General features: G+C 43.4%; 1 protein-coding gene across 2 annotated transcripts in view; it reads left to right on the top strand.

Moving 5' to 3' along the window:
* The window catches only part of pde5ab (phosphodiesterase 5A, cGMP-specific, b), a 52,778-nt gene that overhangs the window by 13,438 nt on the left and 12,585 nt on the right, over positions 1-26,755 (top strand). Inside the window, exons 5-16 of one of the 2 annotated variants that reach the window (XM_041965175.1) lie at positions 488-559; positions 929-1,018; positions 1,116-1,253; positions 9,908-9,975; positions 15,552-15,660; positions 15,761-15,845; positions 16,753-16,928; positions 19,945-19,995; positions 22,041-22,187; positions 25,054-25,179; positions 25,698-25,792; positions 25,911-25,998. In XM_041965175.1, the coding sequence (XP_041821109.1) occupies positions 488-559; positions 929-1,018; positions 1,116-1,253; positions 9,908-9,975; positions 15,552-15,660; positions 15,761-15,845; positions 16,753-16,928; positions 19,945-19,995; positions 22,041-22,187; positions 25,054-25,179; positions 25,698-25,792; positions 25,911-25,998 (1,245 nt within the window). Of the gene's footprint in view, positions 1-487; positions 560-928; positions 1,019-1,115; positions 1,254-9,907; positions 9,976-15,551; positions 15,661-15,760; positions 15,846-16,752; positions 16,929-19,944; positions 20,005-22,040; positions 22,188-25,053; positions 25,180-25,697; positions 25,793-25,910; positions 25,999-26,755 lie in introns of both variants that reach the window. The other variant, XM_041965174.1, reaches the window with a different exon arrangement.

Raw genomic sequence — 26,755 nt, 5'->3', positions numbered from 1 at the left:
AGGAATCGACCTTGAGTCTGTACAGTTATAGTCTCTCTGGCCAGACTGTGTCTTTAAATCAGTTTGTCGTGAATTTATTTCAATCTTCAAACAAACAGCTTCAGCAATAGAGGCCTGGTGGACGGCCATGTTTCATGTTGACAGGATTTCTGGTCCGTATGAGATTAGAAACCTTGTCAGAAATCTTGCACGTCATTCCAAAGAAAAAGTGTGATTGTCAATTCTTTCATTCACTTGTGTATAGAATGCTAATCAAGACAAATCAGAAATATTTATGATTCAGTTCGTGTAAGAAGAGCTGTGTTATCTCTGCTCAGCACCTCTGTTTTCCAGGGTGAAGTACAAAGAAACCGGCTCAGCTTGACTTTGAATGTTTTTTCTGCAACTGAAGTTTCGCTCGAAGTCCTTTGTTCACCTTCTCTGCGGTCAGCAGGAAATTCTCCTTCTGATCATCTCTTCTGTGTTTTCTCCATCCTGTCCATCACAGGTGGTTGGAGTAGCTCAGGCTATCAATAAGAAATGTGGGGATGATGGTGCCTTCACTGACCAAGATGAAAAGGTTCGTAAAGTTCACTGGTTCACGCATCAAGAACCACGCTGAATTTAGAAATTAAAACAGTGTCATTGGTGAGATATGCTGCTCTCGAATAAGCTGTTAACAGCTTGCCTTACATCTACTAGCATAAACATAACCTGCTGTACTGACCCGTGTCAGACTTGTGTGTGTGAAGTCAGATAAACTGTCTTCCCTTACCTCACTCCATCTTTCTCCACCTGTGTGTGCCCTTCCTCATATCGTCTGTCATCTTCCTTCCTCCTTCTGATCCTTCATCATTGATTTATCTTTTTTCCATGCATCAGCCCAGTCTTGTTTCCAGTCATGGCTTCCTTAAGGTTCGTCACGTGTTGTTCCCTTCTTCTCCAACAGGACTTCTCGGCCTATCTGGCCTTTTCGGGCATCGTCCTGCACAACGCTCAGCTCTACGAGACGTCGCAGCTGGAAAACAGACGCAATCAGGTGGGTGACGACGTGTCTTTATGAAGACATGTGTTCTTATATTATGTTAGTATATTCTTCTCTGTGTTAATGTGTGTGTGTGTGTGTGTGTGTGCAGGTGCTGTTGGACCTGGCCAGTCTCATCTTTGAGGAGCAGCAGTGTCTGGAGGTCTTACTGAGGAAGATCGCGGGAACCATCCTCTCCTTTATGCAGGCGCAGGCTTGTACCGTCTTCATCGCTGACGAAGACTCCATGGTCAGCACACACACACGCACACACTCACATTTACATGCTGAAAGGCTCATACTTGTTTGTCTAGCACACCATCTTCATTCTGTAAAAACCCTTTATGATGATGCGTATGATGGATTGTTTGAACGCAGCACAGCAGCAGGACAGGACAGTGCATATGTTGCATTCAGGCGGCTCATGTTAACTTGTAAATTCAGCAATCTCTAAGCTTACCACTGGCTCCGGGATGACTATTGAAGTGGTTCCATGGTAACTGAGTTTCAGACCTGATGGATGCACTAGCTTACAATAATTCTAAATATACCTGCTGTAAATAACATCCAGCTCTCTAAATGATTCCAGCAGTCTAAGTCAGACATTTTCAGGCTGCTAAGGGTGGAGCTGAATGGTGGCTTCTGTTACTGACATCTTTTTGTGGCTTTTTTCATTAGTCCAGTTCATGTGGTGGATTTACCAGTGCCTGTGCAAACTGCGTCACATAATCAGTTTTATAAAATGCATCACAAGTCATCAAAGGTGAATCGTTTCAGTGCTGGAGTTACTGGCTGAAAACATTAACTCATTCAATCATTCTGGTTTAAATGGCCCGATTTTAGAGATTTCAACATTTGGCCATGATTCATGTCTTACTTGAACAAATTTAATTAATTTGGTCAAGCAAAAAAAAAAAAAACAACATAGTTTTTCTCTTTTCATTTGTTTGCTGTCAAAAAGTGTGAATTTATAAATCATGGAACGTTTGCCAGTGTCAGTTACAACAGATGATCTAACGTTTGGGATTTACAGTGTGTGAGGGTTTAGTTTGTTGCTATTGAATCACATTGATGATAGAATGGCTGTCCATCACCTGTACTGTATTGTTAACAGCTGGTTTTATCGAGCAGCAACAGGTGGTCGATTTGGAGTGAAAAAACAGGTTTGATATTGTTGATATGTTTGCTTCCATTTTTTTCCCAACTTTTTCTGCTCGTTTGTTTAATGAGAGTTTAATGTCTATTTACGTCTGTGCCGACTCACCTCAGAGACTTGTCTTGCGTCTTGCTAGCAAATTAATGATAAACGAGCTGATGGACGCAGCATTGAACATCTGTTGTTGGACGTGTCCTTAAGCAAAAAAAAAACAACAAAACTGCACTGCATGCAGGTATTCACTATTCAGACGTTGCAATTTTAAGGCATATTCTGCCACTTATTGTAATCTACAGGTCAAATTTTCAGCTACATGTTATATAAGTTTCATTGTGCAAAAGAAGAAGTTTGAATTAATCTCATCTTAATTAAACTTAAACTTAATCACCCATCCTTAGACACAGTAATACACTAAACCAGCCCTGCCTCTAGAAATTCCATTTATTTACAACCGATTTGCAGCAGCGTTTTGTACATTTTTTCAAATGTTTTCAGCAAAATTAGGCAATTTTGCAATGCATTAACCGCTCATAGTGACTACAGCGTGATTCAGTGTTTTATGGTTATGTTAAGGCACTGGGAGCACATTGTTAGGGAATGATTTTGGTCTGTTTTAAAACAGAAAAAGTCAGCAGTGCTTTTATCGCCTAAAGCTCAACACAGTCTGGACACAAATCCTGGATTCTGGTGTCACAGTCCTGCACTCTGTATGTTCGCCATCTCCCTGCGACTCCAGCGCAGCACATAAATCAGCGTCACGCATTCCACTTTCCACTGTGAAGGTATTTTAACAAAAAATAACTTAAAAGACCTTTGAAAATATTATTACTCGTATGAACCTTTAAAAATCTTAGTGAAGCCACAGTTTGCAGAACGTACATATTTGATCATATTTTGGCTTGTTTTCTTAGCTTTTTACGGGCTTTACAGTAGAACATTTGGCATGAAGCAGTCAATCTCAAGGTAACCACCAGCATGTCAAAATAAGCTGCCGCTCAAACAGCTTTATAGTAACTGTGTGCAACAATGAGGCTGTTTTGTTTGCCTTGAAATGAAATAAAGTGAAGTTGAACAGACGGCGATGAATAGCAGCTTTCAGCAGCAGCAGACCTCCACTTCCGACAGCATGTGGAGATGCAGAGTTTCTCTTCTGCGAGTCAAGACGTTTTATATGCAGCAGCCGGCCGTGTTTTAATGTAAATACAGCCTATACTTCTCACTGACTGTCTCTTTCACTTTCCTCACACACACACACACACGCTGTAAGAGTCCTCTGTGGGCATTAACATTTGTTTTGGCTTGTCCTCCTCCGGGGGAAAACACACACTGAGACACTTCACACTCTCGCACAGAAAACAAGCGCACTGGAAAGGGAAGCAAATGAAGTGTCGTGCGCGGCAGGAGATTGATAGGTGAGCCCAGTTACGCTGCTCCCTCATCTCAGGAACTCTGAGCTATAACTTATGTTTAACCATTAATTTCATCCAAACATCAGGAAATATCTAAGAATCTACCTACCTGTAATACACATCTACTGCCACTGGCCTGTGGTGGTTGAGGTCGATGATGCAGCTTCTCCTGGTTTTCTATGTTTCCATGCCAAAGACCACATGAGCAAAACATCTGATCATGCTTTTGGTGGGGCAGCAGATGTTTACTTTCTCCATTTTGTGGTTGGTGGTATTTGTGGTCTTAAATTACTACAACACATCTACTTTTCAGCACTTTTACCATGAGCTCACTTTTGGTGGTCCTCATTTGTTATTTGACCATTTCCGCCTCCGGCTGTCCTGACGTTTGAGCAGGAGAGCGACTCGAGTCGACCTGTTGAGCTGCGTTGTACTAATACAGTATATGTGCAATGAGACTGTCCACTCAGGGTTCTCACAAGGCTTCCTTGGCGAGGGCTTTTGAACAGAAAAACAGCCCGTGGGAAGAGCAGTGCTCATTTTGGCCGAACAGCTGATTGAGGAAAACCCCACTGAAGTTTCATGTCACTGAAAGCCTCGGGAGGATGATTATGTAAGTTATTTCATGATTTAATGCAGGGGTGCCCAGATGTTTTCCCTTTGAGGGCAAATACTAAAACTTAACGGTGGGCCACGGGCCAAAAGCAAACACAGCAAACAAAAGCAAAATGGTACGAGGATCTCAAGTTCCCAAATTGAGTGATTTTCCTGCACAAAGTGTCTGTCGCCCTCCTAAGATTTGGAAAAAATATAATAAGGGATACTAAGGGATATTTTTTTTGCCCTGATTTAATGGCATGAACTATACTATATCATACAGTCTTTACATGTTAACGGTGCAGTCTTATGCACTTCCTGGCCAGGATGTTTGTCTCGCTCAAGTGTATTATCTGAAGAGGTTTAATATGGTAGGATTTATATGGAACCCATCGGAATATGAAAGTCCTCAGTGAAGTACACTGAATGTAAATCTAATGAGATTTGCAAGTAATGTTCAGACCAGCAGACTAACATGAGGCAAGATATTAGATTTCTGCAACCCGCTGAATGGATTATGCACAGATCTTTAGATTTATTACAACTTCAGTATAATTATGATCCCCAAAAGGCACTTTTTGAGGGCCACAATGTGTTCAGTGTTCTTATTAAACAACCTCTGTTTCTGAGCGTACCGCTGACTTCAGGCCTGATGTGTGCAGGTTTCCATCTGAGAAAACGTGTCCTACACACACACACACACACACACACACACACACACACAGTGCACACTTGAGCATAACAACAAGCCATTCTTAATGATAGTTTGACTAACACTTCAACACATTCATTGCCCACTAACATAAGCCTTTCAACAAAAAATGATGCATCTGACAGGTCTGGTGTTCTGACTGTCAAGTTGCTATAAATACTTGGAGAGAATGGTATGTTATTGTAAGTGCTGATGCCACAAAACGTCAACTTCAATGCACATTATTGCCCATTTAGCAGCTGACGTGTGGGTGTTTGGGTGGGCATGCTATGTAGTTACATGTTAAACATTCAGGGATGAAACGGCTTCGTTTAACTTTGTCCTCGACAATTGTTTATCTGGTAAAGATTCAAACATTTGTATTTCCAATAAGCAGGAGTCACTGTAGGTTTATCTACACTAGCCTACATCACTGGACATGGCTCACCACCAATCCCAACACAACAACAGGTTTTCAGTTTTAGAGCTCATTACACTGGGCTGACGGCTGACTGTACCTGATGTCATGTTATTCTAAATATTGGTTTCACAAAGCATCAACTCTGCAGCCAGTTCACCCTCCAGTACGATGCTACATGCTAATCCAGCTTTATTGCCGAGGCTGAACAGTCACGTTCGATGAGTTTCTCCAGTCGCTATGAAGAGTTTCCTACCAAACAAACTATTAAAAGCATTTGACGAAAGAATCCTAATTCGAGGTCCGCTCATAGCTTTTTTTTTTAGCTTTCGACCATATATTATGGTCTTTATACAGTACAAGCACTTTCTAAGGACGAGAAGGTGTTTGCGGACAATTGAAAGGGTCTATAGGTCTCACGTCGTTGGTGTGAAGTTGTGGTAATTAGATAAATTTGTTTGGTAATATGAGCCTCAGCGTCCACTGACCTGGTAATGGCCCATGGTGGCCGCTGCATTACTCAGTCTTGAGGTGTCACAGTGTAGTTTCAGTGCATTTCATTCTCTGGTGGTGTGGCTCCAGAGGTCGACCTGTTGATCAGCTGGTTAGTCCACTGCTTTGTTCCAGACTGAAATATCTCTGTTGGATGACTGTCATGTAATTTGGCACAGATATTCATGGTCCCCAGAAGATGAACCCTACAGACTTTGTTGATCCCGTGACAGTTTCTCCAGCGCCACATGAGGTTGACATGAAAGGTTTTTAATGAAAAGGCTCGTCAGCTGTTGTTTGGATTGAGGTGAAAGTTGGTACAGGCATTATGTTCACCTCAGGATTAATTCAAAGAACTTGGTGCTCAGAATTTTAATCTTGCTCCATCATCAGCCGACACTCCCTTCATCAGATATGTAAATTAGTAGCATTAGTGAAGGTTTGAATGCCGACATACTAAACTAACATGGTGAACATGGTAAACATTATACTAGACTAGGCTAAACTCAGCAATGGTAACGTTGTCATTGTGAACATATTACTGTGCTGACATTAGCAGTTAGGTCAAAGCGCCTCTGTGCTGAAACTAACTAGCATACAAAAAGCCTTGGCAGGCAAAAAACGTAACGCAGTTGTTTTCTGGAATGTTGGGCAAAATGGGTTTTGACGAAGTGTGTGTAGGGGGCTCAGCTCAGTTTTAGCCCAGGGCTCCGTCGCAGGCTTATCCGGCCCTGTCATTGATAATGTCCTATGAGGATCATTCAGAGTAACAGGACATTGCTTGTGATCTTTTAAATGTCATCTTCACTGCTGTGAGCTGCACAAATGAAATTCCACTCACTTCCTCTGTTTTGAGGTCGACCTAAAGCCGTTCCCAGCCTGGAAAGATAAAAGCCTAAAGAACTATCTGCTTGGCTATACCACTAGAGGAAAATCAGAAATGTTTTTATATATTTTTGTACTTTGGGTGAACCAACTTTTTAATACGATGAATCAAGATGTATTAATTTCATGTATATTCTGAACTCCACTGCTCTGTTACAAGCCACTTTATTATACTGTGTGCATGTGTGTGTGTGTGTGTGTGTGTGTGTGTGTGTGTTTGTCCCTCTCATGACCTCGGGGTTGCCAGACAAGCTGTCTCTCTTTCTTTTATACCCCTCCCCCTTTCTCTCTCTCCTCTTTTTTACTTTACTTTTACTGGCTTTATCTGCCAGACAGCCGTCTGTATACAGGTGTCAGTGTTAAATGTCTGCAGTTTCTCAGGAAGGACCCACAGGTCCGTGGATTTTAGTGTAACCTTTGCCCAAAGAAAGGAGCTTTCCCGCAGAGAGTCCAGTAAATGACAGTGCTGCTCTTTAACACTCGGCCGTACCAACAATAAGACTTTGGCCTGCAGTGGCTCACTTTGCTTTACTGCAGTGTGTGGAATCTGTTTAGAAACAGCGATGCGTGTGTTTGCATGTGCGTGTACGCTGGTTTTCATTATACACATTACTGCATGCACGTGATGTATTTGCATTGTGCTGCACATGTATTTTCATACCTTCAAGTGTTTGTACATGAAATAATCTGTGTTTTGCTCGTGTGCACATGGGCGTGTGTTTTGTCAGTATGCGTTGCATGTGTGCATAATGTGTTCTGGCATTTTTAGGCTGCGTGTGAATGTGACTGTTATGTGATAGGGGCTGACATCTGGTTCACTACTGGGAGTGCTTAGTTCTTCTGAGTTGTTTAACTCTCCCCGGTAGAAATAATTCTGGGATTGGCTACAGGTGCCCTGAAACATGTTGTGTGGTTGCGTGTGTGTACATGTTGTACCAATTTCTAAAGTTGTTAAACCTGCTGTTTTCTATTCTCTCTCATTCTTCCTTTCATTTCTTCCTACCTTAACAATAAAATAGGCCATTTTTAATTGCCTTCCAAAATCACCCATATGATGATTATTATTTCTGATCTGCAGCCTCGAGTTTAGGCGACTGAAAGTATTGTTTAACTTTAGGGAAAGATGCAAAGAACCTGGTCGTGATTAAAACTAGACAAGGAGCCAGTGGCTCTGTGAGGCAGAAGTGAGACAGGCTACATCTACTCTAATACGTTTTTTAAAGAAAGCAGCCTCTGTGCAGATGAGCTTTTTAGCATCCCTTTTAGAAATCCATTCATACAAATTTTCGTTCATACTAACACATCTGAAAACACTTATGACCATTCACTTACTCTGGGCATATGCATGCCAGTGTAAAGAGGAAGCCGATTGTCAGGGCAGGACAGCAAAACGGGACAAAAATGAGGCAGGGATTGCTCTTTAATCGTGACAGATAATGCTATTTTTATTAAAAACCCTGTCACTTGCATTGTGTTTTCTCTTTTGTTTTCAGTTTCCTTTGCTATATTTCTAAATATAGACAGTATAACATATATTCCATCAATGTACAAACTCAAATACTCCAATACAAGATACGATATCTTTGTACCTTGGAGGCAGGTGAAGTTGTGGCAGAAAATACCCTCTCTGGTTCCATTCTGTGGTTCTGAGAGGCACTCACCATGAAAGACCACCATCACATCAATCAGACCCCAGTGAGACCCTCAAGATAAAACATGCTGGTCTCACAATGAAGTTTCAGTATTAACATGTCAGAAAGCTAACATTTCGTTAGTACTACACAAAAGTAGAGTTGAAACCAATGGGAACGGCTCCTCTTTGAAAGTGTTTTGTCATAAACATAAAATTTCTGGACAAATTGAAATTTGACCTGGTGATGATGGAAGAGTTGCTAAGACTAATCCTTTGGGCAACATGAATGTCTGTCCCAACTGTCATGGTAATCTGACAAATGGTTGTTTAGGAATTTCAGACAAACCCACAAATGTGAATCGTGGAGATTCATCCCCTAGGGATCATGAATGTCGACCAAATTTCAAGGCAATCCTTTTAATAGCTGCTAAGGTAGTTGAGCCTGGAACAAAGGAATGGATTGATGGACCAGTGCACCAACGCTGCAGTCCGCTGAGCCACATTCTCAGCATGGCTGAAAATACTGTCAGCAGCTGTTAGCAGGAGACGGGACGCTTTTCATGGTTGCTTGTGTTAAAGTCTGCACTTAAAAATCTTAAAAGTCATCTTGCAATGAACTAACTCTGTGAAGCTACTTGTGCCTTTGCTGCTCAGACAAAAGGCTGCAAGAGGCCACTTGCTAGAAGAGCATTTGAACAATCAGCGTGGGTCAGTGTCAGATTTCTTTCCTTTTGTTTTCTTTCTTTCTCGGCTCCACTGTTAGACACATACATCACAAAGTGTGTTGTGTTGTGCTACGGGCCGAGAAACTGGCTGGAGGTCCATCACATACCATGAGCTGCATGTGGAAACCCTTACAGACAGTGAACCATTCCTTTGTCTTTCCTCGACGTGTAAAACCTCGACTGATCCGTCCAAAGAGCACGAGAAGACGAGCCCGATTTATTTCAATACACGCGGGGGAAAAGCTCCATAGTCTGTGTCATCCTGTTATAAACTTTCCGCTTGCCAGGGATCCCAATAAATGTCATAGTATTGCCAGGTCCTTTTTCTGTTTAAAACAGCTTTATTACCCTCACCTAGATAGATCAGGGTGAACTAACGCCACAGAGCGAAGGTGTGTGTGTGTGTGTGCACACGGGTACGGGGCAAATTTTTCCAAAACGAAGAAGCTTCATCCATCTTTAACATCCTGTCCCCACCTCTTAAAAATGGAAAAAGGATCCTTTGCGAGGGGTTGGGAGTGCAGGTTGAGAGAAAACAAGTCCCTATAAGGGGGGAAAGGCAAAAGGAGCACTGGAATGTCGAAATAAACTTTCCCTCTGGCAAGGCTTGATGGGTAATATATCAACGTCCCGTTTTTTCATGCTTGGAGATGTGTTTTGGATGTTGGGTTGAGCCTTAATGGCTTAATTGGCTGGAATGAGGAAGTTGATATGGCCAAAAAACATACAGGGTGGACCTGCTGCTAAGCACAGAAGAGCGTTTTTATTCGGAGGTTAGAGTATAGACCAAGCCGAGACCCTGGCGTCAGGCCAAGCATACGTTGCCCCCCAGCGAGTCCTGGCTACATCACTCAGTCCATAATATCTCAGAGAAATAAACGTCCTTCTCTTTTTGCAGAACTCCTTCTCCAGTGTCTTTCACATGGAATACGACGAGCTGAGTGAAGTCCTAGACGCCCCCAAAAGGTAAGGCGATCGCCCTCAACTGCAACCTGTCGTTAAATGAAAAGTCCTGCAGATCAGCCTCGATCCACACTCCAGCCATTTCCACCAGTCATTAGTGCTGTTTCCTTCAATTTGCAAACTACCCTTTTCCTCACCTCGGAGGCTGTTCGATGACGTTTGTGTAACAGGCACTTGCACACGGATTCATCATTACCATATACATGAAGCAGGAGAGGGGATGAAAGGCAGTACTTTGGCGGTAATAAAAGTCTCATTGTGCCCATCCAGTCACTTTGAATAGCAAGAGAAAGGACATGAAAGAGCGGCTCGATCCAATACTCATAAGTTTGCAGAGCTGATTTGCAGCCCTGTGGGATCTTTGTGATGTAATACGCCGTCTTCACCTGCCAAGTTCCCAGACTTCTGATCGCCGGCTTTCGGTTCGAAGCCCTTGTTCTCATTAGCCGGGCTCTTTTGGCTCAGTGTGCTGTCTTTAGGGCCGATTTGACAGCTCCTCAATCTCAACCTGCTTATCATGCCGAAGCGGGGCCCTTTTACAATCTTGGACGGAGACATTTCCAATCAGAGTCTCGCAATTGTCCGTCTCGCACAGACACATTTTTATTGAGGTCAACAGGCTTTCTTATTCTGACAGCTGTATTAGCTGCGTAGGTGGAGCAGCAGTTCTATTACAGTGGATAGAGATGTCAGTTAGAATATATATGTGCTCATGTTACCAGTGTGGGTATTTGCACTGTATACTACATCTTACAAAGCTGCCATGTGAAGAATCATTTAAACTGTGCTACCTTTATACCACAACCAGAAACAAATGGGATCATTGTGGCATAGTTGGTGTCTTTTTCCAAACTGAGGCCATATTTCCAATAAACCCTCTAAAATCTTTCTTCTTCTTCTGCTGTGTCGACCCTATCTCCCCCGTTTATACGCTACAATTTAGCCTTAGTGGGCGCCGCCAGTAGCCACATGCACGCCACATAGCTGCTTTGTCGCTGGTTCCATTCAAGCTTGGGACCTTGTATTGATGTTGCACGTCATGCCCCTCCCTCTGCCCTTGTTCCTGCACAACTCTTCATGATCAACTGTCAAATAAAGGCAAAAAAAATTGTAAAAAGGCAGTCCAGCTTTGAAGTGATGGGATGATTTTCAATATTTAACCAAAACCATGATCTTTCACCAACTAAATGCTTTGAATTGAATAAACATCACCATAAAAACGTCAATCATGGGTTAGTTGTAGGAGTGGATAACCTAAAAAACATGCCAACAGAAAGCATTTGCTGTGGCAAATCAGTTCTGACCAAAAAAAACATGTCTGTGTCCACTTTTTGGAGCTTTCAACCACATCTCACAGCCTTCATTTGTTTGCCAAAGCTTTATTTACAAGGGCAAGAGTTAACGTTCCTGCTGCATGCAAATTAGTATTACAGGAACACAATTTTTAGGACACAGAGTTGGCTTTGTTCACTAAGCTGCACTTGACATGAAAATGATCTAATCTGTATGAACTCTATTATAATATTTCTAAAGGAGTGAAAGAAAACAGATAGAAGAGAAGTGAGGATAGAGCAGCCCGTCAGAGATCTAAAAGCTTCAGGGATGTACGGCACATGCAGAGTGAGCAGTGGTTCAGGATGAGGAGGAAAAGGACTGCAGGAGGCTGTAGCTGCAGAGCTTCCTGACATCAACTCGTGCTGCAGCCAGGAGGAGTGAATAAGCTGTAATCTGATTTAAGACGCGATGAGATAGAAAACGCTCCCTCCTCCCCAGCCCCGCTCGTCTCCAGGGTGGCCTGGCCTCCCCAGTTGCTACGCAGCATCTAAAATTCAATCTTAATCCCAGCCTAAGTGACAGAACTGGACTGTTTGTGTGCACGTGTGGACAGTTGTGTTTGCTCTATTCTGTGTGTGCATTTCTGTCAATTTACCGACCTAATCCCAGAGGGCGTAATGTTGTTTGCTTAAGAAGTGCCAAGTATCACTTCCAAAATGCTCTCAGCAGACAGATTGCAGGCAATTAATTAAATTAGTAATTCCTCCCAGCAAAGTTTCTATTATGTTCATTCTAATGTTGATTACCATAAATGGCATTCTTTTACCTCCACAATAATTAATTATCAGCAAATAATACACTAAAGGGTTGGGAACCCATAGGTTTAAGCATACTTGCTTGAAAACTGAAATGTTGAAATGTGAAATAGTGAAATATTTTATACCTTAAAAGCAAGTGCAGTTAGTCTCTCTGTTCCCGGGGTACATGTAGCATCACTGCTCCCCAGTACTGGCTGTAAATAGTCCCTCGTGCACCAAGGGAGCATTAAAATGCACCTGAAAACAGCATTATTATATGATGTCTTCAGCACTGGGCTTGGGGGCCACAGACAGAGTAGGGAAGTCAGGAAGTATGGTGAGACTAACACAATGATGGTTTTCGTCTTTTCCATTGGATTTGTTGGCCATAATAAAATCTGATGGAGCTAAAATAAAAACAGGAAGCTCATAGTTAATGCTGCTGTCTCAGGGTCACAAACCATGTTTTCTATCAGGTTTTATTGTCTGTATTTTTGCACTGATACCCGCTCCTGGCAGAGATAAGATGAAGAGACGTAAAATCAATAAAGCGCGATAGGAAACACAGTTTGTGACCCTCTTTTTATTGCCGAAACAGATGGACCTGTCAGATCCTGTGCGTTTCCTGTTTTGGAGCTGAGATTTAATGCATTTTTCCTGGGTCTGATTAGATCGACTGCCAGTGGATATTCTCCAAATCACAGCTATTATATCTGTGTATGCAAACAGAGCTCAGTATTTAAGTGAAAGGGAAAATAGGCAGTTGTGAAGATCCCAGCACTCTCAGGCATGACACAAACCAGATGTCTTATCTTTCTCGTCCTCCAAAACGTCACATTTTTTTTCCTTTCATTGTTTGGATCTAATAGCTGCCTTTAGATCCCGCTGTGTGCACTGCATGAGCTGGATTTCCTCAGTGAGGGCTGCGATATGGCAAAACCAGGCAGCTCCAACTGGGCCAACGCAGGACGGGAGGAGCCCTGCAGAGATGTTAGTTTTGACCGGCTGGAACTGCAGGAGGCTTTTTATAGTGACATTAACCCGCGGCTTCCCAATGACAAGGCGTCTGTTCCGCCAGGAAGCTCAGTCGAGCTGAACCGATGTTGATCAGGCTCGCAGGAATGGCAGGCAGAGCGTTTCAGGTTGACGAAGTAGGGCAGCACTTTTTTTTTTCTGGATCTCCAGTTTGATTGGGGCCCTGAATTGAAAGCCAACATAGTGCTGTCGTGGTTTTTAGTGATGCCGGTAGCTATTCTGTGGCCTCATTTAAGTCAATCACAGAGAGAGGGAAAGGAAATGTGGATTTTAGTGTGTTTGGGTAATTAAACTTGAGCACAAATGCACGTACTGTGCAGAATGCCCATTTGAAGTGTGTGTGTGTGTGTGTGTGTGTGTGTGTGTGTGTGTGTGTGTGTGTGTGTGTGTGTGAGTCTGAGTTGAGGCCAGTCTGGACAGAACATATTGTTATAATTAGCCTGAAGCCTTAAAGTCATCCAAAATGAAACTGTGGATAGGATGTTGGAAACCAAGCAAAACACACACGGACACACACACACACACAATATTCCGGTCTTTTACTCATTTAAAACAAATACTGTAGTCTAAAAATACTAGATTACAAGTCAAAGTCCTGCATTCAAAACGTCACTGAAGTCAAAGTACAGTTATTTGCGAAATTAAAGCAAAAATAAAAATATCCATCATGCAAAAACACTCCTATCAGTGTTCTATTATGAAATGTGACGCAAGTACATCAAAGTCGTACATCAAAATTGTACATACTCTAAGTACAATGCTTGAGTAAATGTACTTAGTTACATTCCACCACTGATTTTTGCGTCTCTGTCTTCTCCCTAACACACACCCACTGATGTGCGTTTCTTAGCTGTCTATTTTGTCGCTAACACACTCTCATATTCCCTGCCTTCTCGTTCACACACACACACACCATCCAGCCGCAGCGCTGCAGCCAAAATCCCCTGGCTTGTGCCTTAACCTCATGTTATGTTTATGTATCCATTTTCCATCATTTATCACGCAGTATTCTAGCTGAGTCTGTGGTCGGACTTGGAGCGGCTAAAGATAACAAACGGGCTTATTAAGCGCTGACGGACGTGACTGACGGCTTCAGCTTTCAGACCTGAGCCGGGGGTCGGGGCGGACTCAGGTGCTCAAGTTCTCTCATTACGCAGCACATGTTTTCTTATTCATGGCTGTTAGCCCGGAGCTTAAGGAAGCAGGTTTATTTGTTGGTTATAATGGTGGCGACGTTGAATCCAAGGAACAGGATGAAGGAATGGTCGAAATCAGTCTTTGAGGTGTCTCTAAGAAAGTCACATGAAGTGACGAATCGCAAGTTATACAACCAACGGATAAAAAAGACTACAAGCAGTGTTGAAGCTGTGGTTTGCAGTGACAAATCCTTGCAGAATTAGCACACAACTCAGCTCTACAGAGGATTTTAGCAGCAAAAGAGGCGAATGTGTCGGGTGACCTGTGACCAGCGCCATAAACTCTTGCCGTGTCTTGGTCGGGTGACTGGCAACACTACGCGTATGACCTCGACCAATCACAGCACACTAGACCTGTTAGTGTTGGATCTGGAATTAGTAATGACATTAGTAAAGCATATTCCTGCGGATAATGTTATGACAGCACAGCCAGCGACTCGCCTGGCCGATGAAGAGCTTCCGCTGTTTCTCACCAGCATTTGTCTTTTATGACTTGTCATCGTTCTCCCTCGAGGAAACGTCAAACAGGCGGGGGCTCTGTTGCCACAGCTCGACAGACTTTTCCTCTCTTTCATTGTCCCACCTGACAGCAGCAGCCTCAGCATCCCTCTTCCCCTTCGCCATGGTTACCCGACTGCGCTCTGGTGAGAGGATCGCGTTGTGGGAGATGTCACACTAAGCGTGTCAAGACATAAAAATTGTCTTTTCGTCGAGGTGTCGTCGGGTGTCCCAGACGCCGCGCGACAGGTCGTTTAGCATGTCGCACTACACGGGGAAAGACGTTCACGGTCGGCCTCGGCGCTGGTTATTGGTCGGCCACGAAAAAATTGTCTCATAATCGGGCTAGATTCGTGTAGTCTGATCCATGCGCAAGTCACACTGCCCCCAAGTGGCCACAAGCTAAACTCACACAGGACAAAACTAAACTTATTCAAGCTGACAGTTAAAATATGTATCTTGTATATGTATGTTTTGTTGGAAGGCACCATGTTTTTATGGCTGCATCATTACATCAGATGGAAATATTCCAGCTTCCTTGTCTGTCATCTTATGCACATTAAGGCATCTTTGGACACCTTGGGATTTTTTTAGGTTTAAACGAAACATCGCCAAATATTACGTGACATTAGTGAGTCCAAAGCGACTTTCAGTAAGTGCATTCACAGGGAACAGCTAAAAGCATGTTCCTGTGCTGTCCAAACAGCTTGAATTCGAGGTTATTCCAGGTGATTGGGGTGAGTTCTGAAGCTGTTTGTGTTTCTGTGTGCCTCCACAGGGACTGTGACGTCAGTCAGATTAACTACATGTACGCCCAGTATGTTAAAAACACCATGCTGCCTCTCAACATTGCAGACGTCACAAAGGACCAGCGCTTCCCCTGGACAGTCAGTACATGATCTCTCTTTCTTTTATTCCCTTTATTTCCCTTCCTTCCTTCCTCTTCTTTTCCCAAGTTGAGTAATTATCGCTCTCGTCCTCTGACAGGGTGAAAACCCAGATCACACCAGCAACCAGATCAAGAGTTTGCTCTGCACGCCCATCAGGAATGGCAAGAAGGACAAAGTGATAGGTAGACTCTCTCTCTCTCTCTCTCTCTGGTGGAGCGGCCTTTGAAGTCCTAAACCTGGGCTTAAACCACATCTTTCTCATCCGTTCATGAGCGTAGCTTGACTGGGAGCATGAACCGATGGGTTTTAAAAGATGCACAGATTTAAAAACAGAGAAAGCTGGCTGTAGACTCACAGCACAGTCGGTGCAATTAGTGGCGAAAAGTGTATTTTTCATTGATCCCAGATTGCTTCAGTGCTGAAGCTGCCTCTGTGGTTTTCCACTTACTTTTCAAGGTGGTGATGCAACATTAGAAGCTTTAACAGTCTCTGAGAGCACATTAAACCAGCATAGCATTACCACTCCATGAGCCGTCCATGAATTGTCCTGCCACTCCATCCATCACAGTGATTATCATCAGCATAATCAGCTGATCGCGGCTCCATTAGTTGGCTATGAACATGACTAATGACCGTGGATGTCCTTCAATGATTAAACGAAAGTAGGTCCTTATGGCCTGTCCTCCAACCTGTAAGAGTCCTGGTCTGGAGGAAGATCAAAACAGCTCCGTTTATTACTGAGAAATGTTCTGCTAATTCAGATGAGCTCATTCTTTATCTCATGAATACGTTATTACCATTAGAGATGTCGTCCTCTGTCCTGTGTCCTTAAAGGCTTAGGATCATGTAACCAGTCACTTCGACAAAGCAGATGATGTTAAATATGTATTCTTGTTGTTGTCTTTGTTTGCCCTCGTTGAACAGTGAGAAGAAAAGAAAGCACAAACATCAGTCAACGCTTTTTAAAGAGAGACACTCATTTCTGTTATCAGTCACAGCAGCTCTCTCACAACTGCTGAGCATGATGTGGACTGTCAAAAATACAACCTACGTACATGTCTGCTCCTGTCTGTGTGTGTGTGTGTGTAGGTGTGTGTCAGTTAGTGAATAAGATGGATGAGGCATCAGGCAGCGTGAAGGCCTTCAACAGGAACGACGAGCAGTTCCTGGAGGCGTTCGCCATCTTCTGCGGCCTCGGCATCCAGAACACGCAGATGTACGAGACAGTGGAGAGAGCCATGGCCAAGCAAGAGGTCACGCTGGAGGTCAGCCTGGTGCACGCACGCACAAACACACACACACACACACACACACACACACACACACACGGCATGTTCCTCCTTAAAATGCACTGTGATTCCTTTTTAGAGCATTTTTTTAGGTTTGCATAACAAACGCAGAGAAGAGAGAAGAAGAGGGATGACCTAAAAAATAAAACATCATAGATTTAAAGTAATCTAATTACAATTTTTAAAAAATGTGCTTAATAAGCAGCCCACCCCTACAACTCCCCATCATGGCAGTTGCAGCATCATGATAGATCTTACAAAGCATTAAGAAGGTAGAGCTCACTAGAGCTCAACATATTGAAAACCAAGGAGCTCTGCTGTGGGCCTGCAAGGAAAAACCCAGACCTGACCAAACCCCTGTTTGAACCCCGTGCAGGTCCACGGTAAATACAACGGTATGGAGATGGACACTTGCCTGTCCTTTGGACCTCATGTGGATGCTGTGAATAAAAAAGCCCAGCAGCGTCTCCATCTGCTCAGGAAGCTCAGGTCTTTTAACATCAGCAAGGACATTTTAACTCTCTTTTATAAATCACTCATTGAATCCATCATCACCCAGGCCAAGAAAAACATCTACACAAAATCCTTCATCCCTGTGTCGGGAGATGAAAAGTAAGATGTCAGATGGTCAGTTTTGTTAAAATATAAATAATATAAAAAAAAAACATGAAATCTAAAAAATACTAAGCCCCTATGCTGCAAAAAGGAGTTGATAAAAGTCTAATTGGTGATTTTAAATTAAAGAAGAAAATGTCAGGGTCGAGACTTACTGTAGCACCTTATAGCAGACCTGTATGATTGAATACAGTCCAGTACAACAGCCTTGCAGCACATCTTATCTCTGTGAAGCTGAGAGTCATTTTTACATTTGTAAAACTCTACGTGTCACTACTCGACACTGCCTGCTGCTCAGTCTTTGACGTTATCGGGTAATAACATGAAGTGCTCAGCAATCACATGGATGTTCTTCAGATGGCATCAAATACCTTTTTGATTAGAGCTCAGTCGTAGAGTTTCTTGTCACAAGTCATTGTATCAGAAGTGGTACCCAGGAGCTGGATACGAGAATAACAAAGAGGTAGAGACCTAAAACCAAAAATATGTCATTTCACAACTCAGTGTTTGTGCTTTTGTACTTCTGTCTTTGTGAGGAGTCAGTTTGAATTTGAGACTTTAGCAGTGAGGACATTTTTAGTCTTCAAAGACTTGATTTTAGAGCTGAGGTTAGCATCGGGTTTAGGCTATGCTTTAGGGCATTCAATCGTTCGCAACTGGACCTCGTCAGTTTGTCTTAGAAGACGTTTCGCCTCTCATCCGAGCAGGCTTCATCACCTCTCATCCAAGCAGGCTTCATCAGTTCGTACGCAACCAGACTAGAATGGTATACCATTCTTGTTTTTTGTGGGTTGGTCTCACTCAGGGGATAAATACTTGAACCTAACATCATTGCATTGGACTAGAGCTGTCCTATCTAGTCTGGTTGCGTACGAACTGATGAAGCCTGCTCGGATGAGAGGCGAAACCTCTTCTAAGACAAACTGACGAGGTCCAGTTGCGAACAATTGAATGCCCTAAAGCTTACAATGACCTGGATGAATGAGAATATTCACAGGCATGTTTAGGCTATGATTAGGGTAAGATTTGGAAATAGGCGTTCTGTTGATTGCATCAGAGTAGTGAGGGCCCTCGCAAGTATAAAAGTGTAGAAAAGTACAGTGTGTGAGAGCGTCTCTGATAGAGCTGCATGTGGGCGTGTGAGTGACAGTGATGAGGCGATGCAGGAGGACTTTTCAAGCTGCTTCTTGACACTTTCCTGCCTTCAGCCTCGGCGCGCGACAGCCGGAAAAAGCGCAAATTCATTATAAGTGTGCCCAAACACGCTCGCAGTTGACAATCGCCCCTTCCCCTCGCCATTTCAGCCGCGCGCATGCGGACACACTCGCTGCTCTCAGTGCGTGTTCTCAGCTGTCAGCTTCAGGGTGTCAGAGGTGACGTCTCCTGCAGCTGACGCCCGCCTCCTCTGCTCTGCTCTGCTCTGGTCTCCGGTCTGGAGCATTTCGTCTGCTCGCTCTGTGACACTGTGCGTCCACCTGCATGTGGCTGTCGTAGGCTAGAAAGCAGATGGACGGATTAATGAAAAAAAAATCTCATGTATGCTAGCATACAGCTACAGTTAAAGGCGTCAGCATGCCTGTCCTTCATACCAACACCCCATCAGGGAAAGTAGAAATAGCAGAAAATATCTTCAGTTCTTCAGTGACTGGCTTTAGTGTCCTCCAAGTAACCATGGTGAGAGAGTGACGACTCCACGGCGGCAATGTATAAATGAGACTGTTAACAGGCACCAGACATCAAAATAGTGCCGAATGTAGCTTTGAAGAAAATGACGTACAGAAACAGAGATCAGTGCCTCTGAGGAGAGTCTTTGATCACACGGAAACAGCTTTATTTCTATAAATAATATAAAGATCATTATGTTGTGTTTGTAGGAGTGCACATTATCCATCACGTCGTATCTATGTATCTGCATATATACTTATCTTTATAGATGGATAGATAGATAGAAACTGCTGCTGCCTCGTGTCCTTTGTTTTTTTGTTATTTCTGGGGGGGTTTATTTGTGACAACGCTCTCCTGCGATGTATACTGACAGTGAACTCCAGAGCACGATGGCTTCTTCATGCTTTGGGTTTGACTGACAGGTTTGATTGACGAGCAGCGCCACGTTGTCGCTTCTCCCCTGTCAAAAAGCCTGCTCGTCTCCAGCTTTACGCGTCCTTCTGACAGCCCCGCAGGATCAGAGCGAACGAGGCGGATTCATAGATGCTTTTCTGTTCACTGTGTTTCGACTAAAGTCACCCTTTAAACCTACAGAAATACATTGTGCCAATTACAACAAAAGCTGTGTGTGTGTGTGTGTTTTCTCCAGTATGACCCAAAGTCTGCATCCGTGCACCTCATCTTTTTTTTTTTGCATGCGTGTGTGTTCCAGGTGTTGTCCTACCACGCCTCCGCCGCGGAGGAGGAATCGCGGGAACTCCAGGTAACCGCGGTAAATTAAAATTTATTCATTTAACAATACACACTTAGGTGCCCGCACTGGCATTAGTTCCTCCACTGCATGTGATCATTCAGCACACGGCCACAAACACACGCAGTGACGCACGCAGGAAGACGTCGTCCTTCAGGCTCGGAGGAAGCAGAGTTTGTGTAGACGAGAGGAAGTCATGTGACGCAGCACCACACGCCGCTGAATCAGCAAGAAAGCACCAGTGTGGCTACCTCGATATGGCTGCTTTCCCCACAAACACACACGTTCACACACACATAGCAGCAGTAGTAGAAGTGGAAGTTATTTACCTTGAATTGACTTAAAATGACATCTTGTTATTTGATGTATTGGAGCTTTAAAAAAAATCAGTATTTGCACGTCATAGCTACGATCATTTCAATGAAGGTCACATGACATGAACCATCTAATGAAATCCAATTTACAAGTTTGAGAGGGGCAAATGTGATGTTCAGGGCGTCCAGTGCGATGGTTCAGAGGTGCAAAACACACAAAAAAAATGTGCGTGTATCAGAATTATGTTTATGAGCCTTATTTTTGTGTGGGTTTGCTTTACATGTCTCAAAAGCGATAACTGCTAAACATCAAGTCGTTCATATAAGTCCTGAAGTGCTTTTGTAAATCTTTCTGTCCGCGTTCGTTATTCTTGAGACTGCTCTGAAGCTCTCGTCGTGCTCGGACACTTCACTGCGTCGCTGTTTTTAAAGAATATACAGCTGGTGGAGGCGTGGCACGAGAGCCACAGCAGAGGGTTTGTAATGTGCAGAAAACCAAACTAACGAGGTCTTTGTGTCTGTGGCCGGCAGCCGTGCCATGCTGTCGCTGCAGAGCAGACGGCCTCGTCTGAATGAATAAGTGGTTATTTTAGATTTTATTTAAGCCGAGCCATGCTTTAATAGAAGCTTTTTGATTCATTCATCATCTAATTGTCCCACAGACGTCTCGACGGGGTTGTCCCCTCTATGGCTCAGACCTCTCAGCAGCTCACACTATTGAGGCAAACAACCATCTTTCTTATTCGTGTCATTTGTCCTTTGTTTTTTTTTTCTAATAACCCAGCCTTGCAAAAAAAAAAAAAGTATTACTGAGTATATTAACACATCACACACAACACTATTTACACAACTGCATGGCAGTAAAAGTTATGAGGGAACATGAAGTATACAGCAATAATAATGATGCAATGTGTAGCAAAAGGTAATTTGCCTCACTTTTATTATCACTTGTTGACACTGCTTCATGAGCTCTGATTTCAGTCCTGGTTAAACGACTTTATGGCTTCCTGTGGAGTTTTATTATAAACACACAGAGATGTTTGGATCACTGATGCCGAACAAATGTAAATCCATTTTTCCCTATAAAATAAGCTTTTTTAAAAAAGATTTTATCGTGTATCATCATGTTTGCTGGCTAGCAGATGTATTCTTCTTCCTCGCCTCGTATGATGTGAGATATCTTGGCGTGTTGCTACAGTCAGTCGGTGAAATAGCATGAAATCATCATTTTCTGATTGGACTCCGAGGCAGCTTTCTGAATATGAGCCAATCAGTGCAGCCCGTTTTTCCCACCAGTCACAGCCTTGACAATGACTCCACAGGACTCTCAAAAGGTTCTGTTCTCCTCTCCGCTCCTTGTTATGAACTAACAGCATAACCTGATTAAGTGGCCTCCCTTGGGTGCTCGAGAGAGGATGTATCACTTGGTTTCTAGGACACAGGCTTGGTTTTTCGGGTGCAATCCACCCAAGAGGCTGCTATATACAGTATGTGTCACACATCATTGGATGACAAACCCCTTATAATTGTGTACTTAAAGCTGCTACTGTAACTATAGCAGCACTTCAACGTCACTTTTGTCATATAAAACCACATCAGAACTAAGATTAACAATCTGCAAACCATGTGAGAAATCAGCCCAGCTACATAAAGCAGACAATACGCTTTCACCTGTTTGTGTGTGTCTTTGAATCCACCCCTTCCCTGAATTTCCGAATGTTTTTCACATGTGTGTGTTTGAAGGTAGCCATGGTGCCGTCAGCCCAGTCGCTGCGTCTTCTGGACTTCAGCTTCAGTGACTTCGACTTGTCAGACACCGAAACCACGCTGGCCACTGTCCGCATGTTTGTCGACCTCAACCTGGTCCAGAACTTCCAGATGAAGTACACGGTGAGAACTGACCTGGGATCTGACAGATGTAAATCATGCTGGTAACACTAAAGCGGGTTACGTCATAGCGTCTTCCATTGAAATGCATCTTTGGATCGTCTGTACATCTGACACTGAGATATTCTTGGTTTCCGGAGGATCAATCTAATGTTTTTGGGTCACTTCACCAGAAATACTTAAAATCAGTTGTTCCTGTTGTATCATTATTGGTAGGTGAGTGGTAAAGCCCTTCCTTTTAAATGTATAATGAGTTCAGACTGGACATAATTTCCATTTATTAAACTTAGGCTCCATATATGAATATGTGAAGCACAAAGTTAAAGACTGTTTCTGCTGCTCAAGCAGAAAGGAGAGTGGAGAAGAGAAGAAGTTAATGTCTGACCCAGATGTTGCATTTCTAATCATGGCAGCTAATTAACTGTGAGGATTTTTCTCATAAAAGACAACTGAGGGTTTAGTTTGTTGTTCGTGTTATCCTGAGTTGCAGTGATGGAATAAGACTATCAAAGCATCAACACTGTCGGGAATCCCTGGAGGACTGAAGGAATCTTTGCTCAATCCAAGTGCAGCTGTAATTGTCATTGTGTATTTAATGTCATAAACCATCCCTTCGTTTGTTAGATGCTCTGTTTTAAAGCCTGGAACAGCAAAATGTCAAAGTAAAATATGTGTTGCTCTGCATTACTTTTGTCCCTGTCAGGATCCCGCATGAGCGATCCCACAAGTGATCTGATTGGTCAGTGGTCAGGCTGTTGATGGGTTTTGATCTGAACTTCTGAAGCGCAGGTTACCATGGTGATCAACCCAGGTTAAATGTGAGCCGGCTTTATGATATAAACTGCAGATCGTAAATCAAATGAAGCAAACGGTCGTTCAGTTACATGAAAACGTTTCCAAGGCACGAGGCCTGCAGTGCATTACAACACAATGCACGAGGCTTTACTGCGTTGAAGGGTATCGTGGCAGCACGGAGACCACAAAAGTTCGAACAACAGACAGCAGCAGCGCCTCATCCTGACATGGCTTTGTTGTTGCTGTTGTTGTTGTTCTCGGTGCATGTCATGGAAAAAGACAAGAGCAGCTTCCTGCTTTATTAATTGCAGAAAACAATCTGCTTCTCATTGTCGGCGGCAATAGACCGTTAGATCATGAGTGTGTGTTTGTGTGTGTGTGTGTGTGTGTGTGTGTGTGTGTGTGTGTGGGTGTGTTGGATGATGAGTGAATGCATTTACAAGAGAGTTAATATTTGTGTATTTGCCTGCATCCTTAACTCAGAGACCACACACACACACACACACACACCTACAAACACTTCCCCTCCAAAAATCCCTCACACACTCCATTACCGCTGCCTGTCAGACCCACCCCGCTGCCCCGTCCGGCTCCCCCTCGGCGCTCGCTGGTTGGTTTGGCTCTCGTCCTCAGCACGCTCCCCACGTGAAGAGGTCCTTGTATGTTGGTGGCTGACCTCCGGAGTGCCTGCGGACACGGGCCTCATAAAGAGAGCCTTTGATTGGAGGAGATTAGGGTCCTCCAGCAGCGGGGGCTGTTAGTTTGACACTGACACACCGACCACCCCTGAACATGGCAGCCTGGGGGTTAAACTGCACAACACGTTATTATGGAATTACTATTCTAACATATTTCATGTGGTAGAGCCATTCTTTATAATCGAAGATCAGAGTGTAATCTCTCCCAGAGGGAAAATGAAGCATAATTTGAGTTTGGTTTTAATCACTGTGTGTTTGTGATGAACGTGTAGCACAGACTAACAAAACACAGAGCACTGATTTGCTGGCAGGGTGCTGAGTGTTCACTTTGAGAAAAGGCAAACATCCTGAGTCTGCGCTTCACTTTTTTCCTTTTCTGGCTACGACAGCGATTCCAAAAAAGTCGGGACGCTGTGTAAAACATAAATAAAACAGAATGTGATCATTGACAGTAAACACGGACCGAGTAAACACAACCAAGCTCATGCAGCAACATCCTTTACACAATCACGTGTTCACAAAGTGTTGAACCTCGCTCCATCCTCACTGTGAACGACATGATACTATCACCTGTTACCAATCAACATGTTTACCTGTGGAATGATCCAAACAGGTGTTTTTGGAGCGTTCCACATCTTTCCCAGTCTTTTGTTTGCCGCTGTGACTGAGTGCTCCCCTCTATTTGGTGTCTATGAAGCCTGTTTCCTTCAAAATTCTCTTTGAGTGCAGTGCAACCAGTACTTCTGTGCTGGAATAACACCCGATTTGAGTTTGTTTGTGGTCATTTGATTAAAAGGTCCCATATTATGCTAATTTTCAGGTTCAGACATATATTTTGGGTGTCTGCTAGAAAGCGTTTGCATGCTTTAATGTTCAAAAAACATTCACCAGTTATTTCAAGCCGATTTTTCAATCTGATGAACTGCTGCTGCAGTAAAACTCAGCACTTCCTGCTCAGATGTTTCACATTAAAAGCCTCGGAGCAGCTTAAAGGGTAATACCTCTTTTGTTCCTTTCAATCGGACACATCTGCAGGAATTGTTCACTTTTATTGATTGTATCTTTTAGAGTGATTGCTCATGAGCTACTAGAGTACAGATAATGCAGCCCCTTATCAATTTTTATCTTTCGTAACTGACCTTTATTTTTTCATGTTGGCCATTATTTTGAACTGCTGTGTCATGACTACATGAGAGTTTATGGTACACAGTCCCTGAGGACAACACCTGCATTGTTATCTAATTTCAAGGATCTATCTTGGACAGGAGTATTGACTTTTAAGGCCTTTATTATGTCAATATCTGCTGATCTCACGTGGTGCACCTCCACTCACAAGGCTTGAATAAATCTTCCTCTGCCCTCTCTCTCCTCTGTAGAGTTTATGCCAGTGGATTCTGAGTGTGAAGAAGAACTACAGGAAGAATGTGGCTTATCACAACTGGAGGCACGCCTTCAACACCGCTCAGAGCATGTTCGCCCTCCTCAAGTCCGGACGCTTGCAGGTCAGTGCAGCCAATCAGACAGGCAACATGTTCCGCTTTTATCCTCATGTTAAAGGACCAACCCAATGATTTTTGTATTTTTGTCTAGTGAAGTAAAATGAATTGAAACAACCGACTGCATGGAATTTAGGAAATCAACCCAAAAGGCAAATGTATTCAGAAAATAGTGATGATTGATGTCAAATTTACATGATTTTAAACAAGACATATAATGGATGGCTGCAGTCAGCCATGCTGGAGCCCTGCTCTCAGCTTTGTTGTAAAAGCTGTTGTGTCATATGCAGAAACGGCCTTGCTGTCCACTCCAGGCTGCGTGCTGAGCGCCCACACTGCCAACACTGTGTGGAGAGTTACAGCAGCCCTGTGTGTACTCAGCTATGAGGCTTTTGTTTGGTTGGATTGTGGCAACACATTGTCATCGGTTAAGCAGCTGCCTTTATGTTGCCGTAGTTTGTGGGAGTTTTTTCCCTTTCGTCCTTCCGTGCTCTTACTTCATCCACTCATCCGTCTCCCGACAGAATAACCTGAATGATATGGAGGTCTTGGCTTTAATGATTGCAACTCTCAGCCACGACCTGGACCACAGAGGAGTCAACAACTCCTACATACAGAGGTACAGCTGGAGAGCATGACTCACATCACTGCATGTATGATTGTATAGAAATGTGTGGGAGCACACTTTATCCACTGTGTGTTTCTTACTTCTTGTATGTGTGTGTGTGTGTGTCCAGGAGCGACCACCCACTGGCCCAGCTCTACTGCCACTCCACCATGGAGCATCACCATTTTGACCACTGCCTCATGATCCTCAACAGCCCTGTAGGTGTACTCACACACACACAGACACACACACACACAAACATAGAAAGACTTCCAGCTTCCAGCAGCAACCCATTCTTTCTTTTCTTTGCACCATCCCTCTGCACACCAGTTACCAAAGTAAAGGCAACATCAGTGGCCCATCCTTTTTTTTATTATTAAAAAACATTTACTTAAACAGTAAAGACTAAAAAAAATCCCTTTCTAAAAAATGAAAATGTTCTAAATGAAAGGAAGTGTTATTTTACACTAGTGATCGTCAACTGGAGGCCTGGGGGCCACCTCTGCCTTGCCAAAGCTTCCTAACCGGCCCACAGAATATTAATGAATTCAGAGGATGCACACAACTAACATTACTCACCAGTGGAAGAGGTCCAGTCAATCCTTAGAGTGATAATTCATAATTCACGAGTTCTACCGTGGACCCACCATTGAATTCCCTGGAGCTGACAGCAGCACCGGCCGGACCGCAGGAGGTAACCGGAGATGCTGGAGAATCGCTAAGCTTGGGTTTACGATCTTTGCTCAGATGTTGTATTGCTTCTCAAACTGAGTATTTTTGTTTGCTTCCTGGGATCCTGAAGAAGAGTTTTTTTTGTTGAGATCAGGAATCATTCAGTGGTAGTTGAACTGTTGGTTTTTAGAGAATTTTCTTGTCCACTATCTTGAATCACTGTGGACTTTTCATGAGTCTGTTCACACTGATATAGACTTAAAATAACATTCATTTTTGTAAGAAAATGAAAATATTAAACAA

The sequence above is a fragment of the Chelmon rostratus genome, chromosome 23 (genome assembly GCF_017976325.1).
Source record: "Chelmon rostratus isolate fCheRos1 chromosome 23, fCheRos1.pri, whole genome shotgun sequence".
NCBI classification, from domain to species: Eukaryota; Metazoa; Chordata; class Actinopteri; order Chaetodontiformes; family Chaetodontidae; genus Chelmon; species Chelmon rostratus.
Note: the sequence above shows the minus strand (reverse complement) of the source record. Positions and strands in the feature narration are given on the sequence as shown.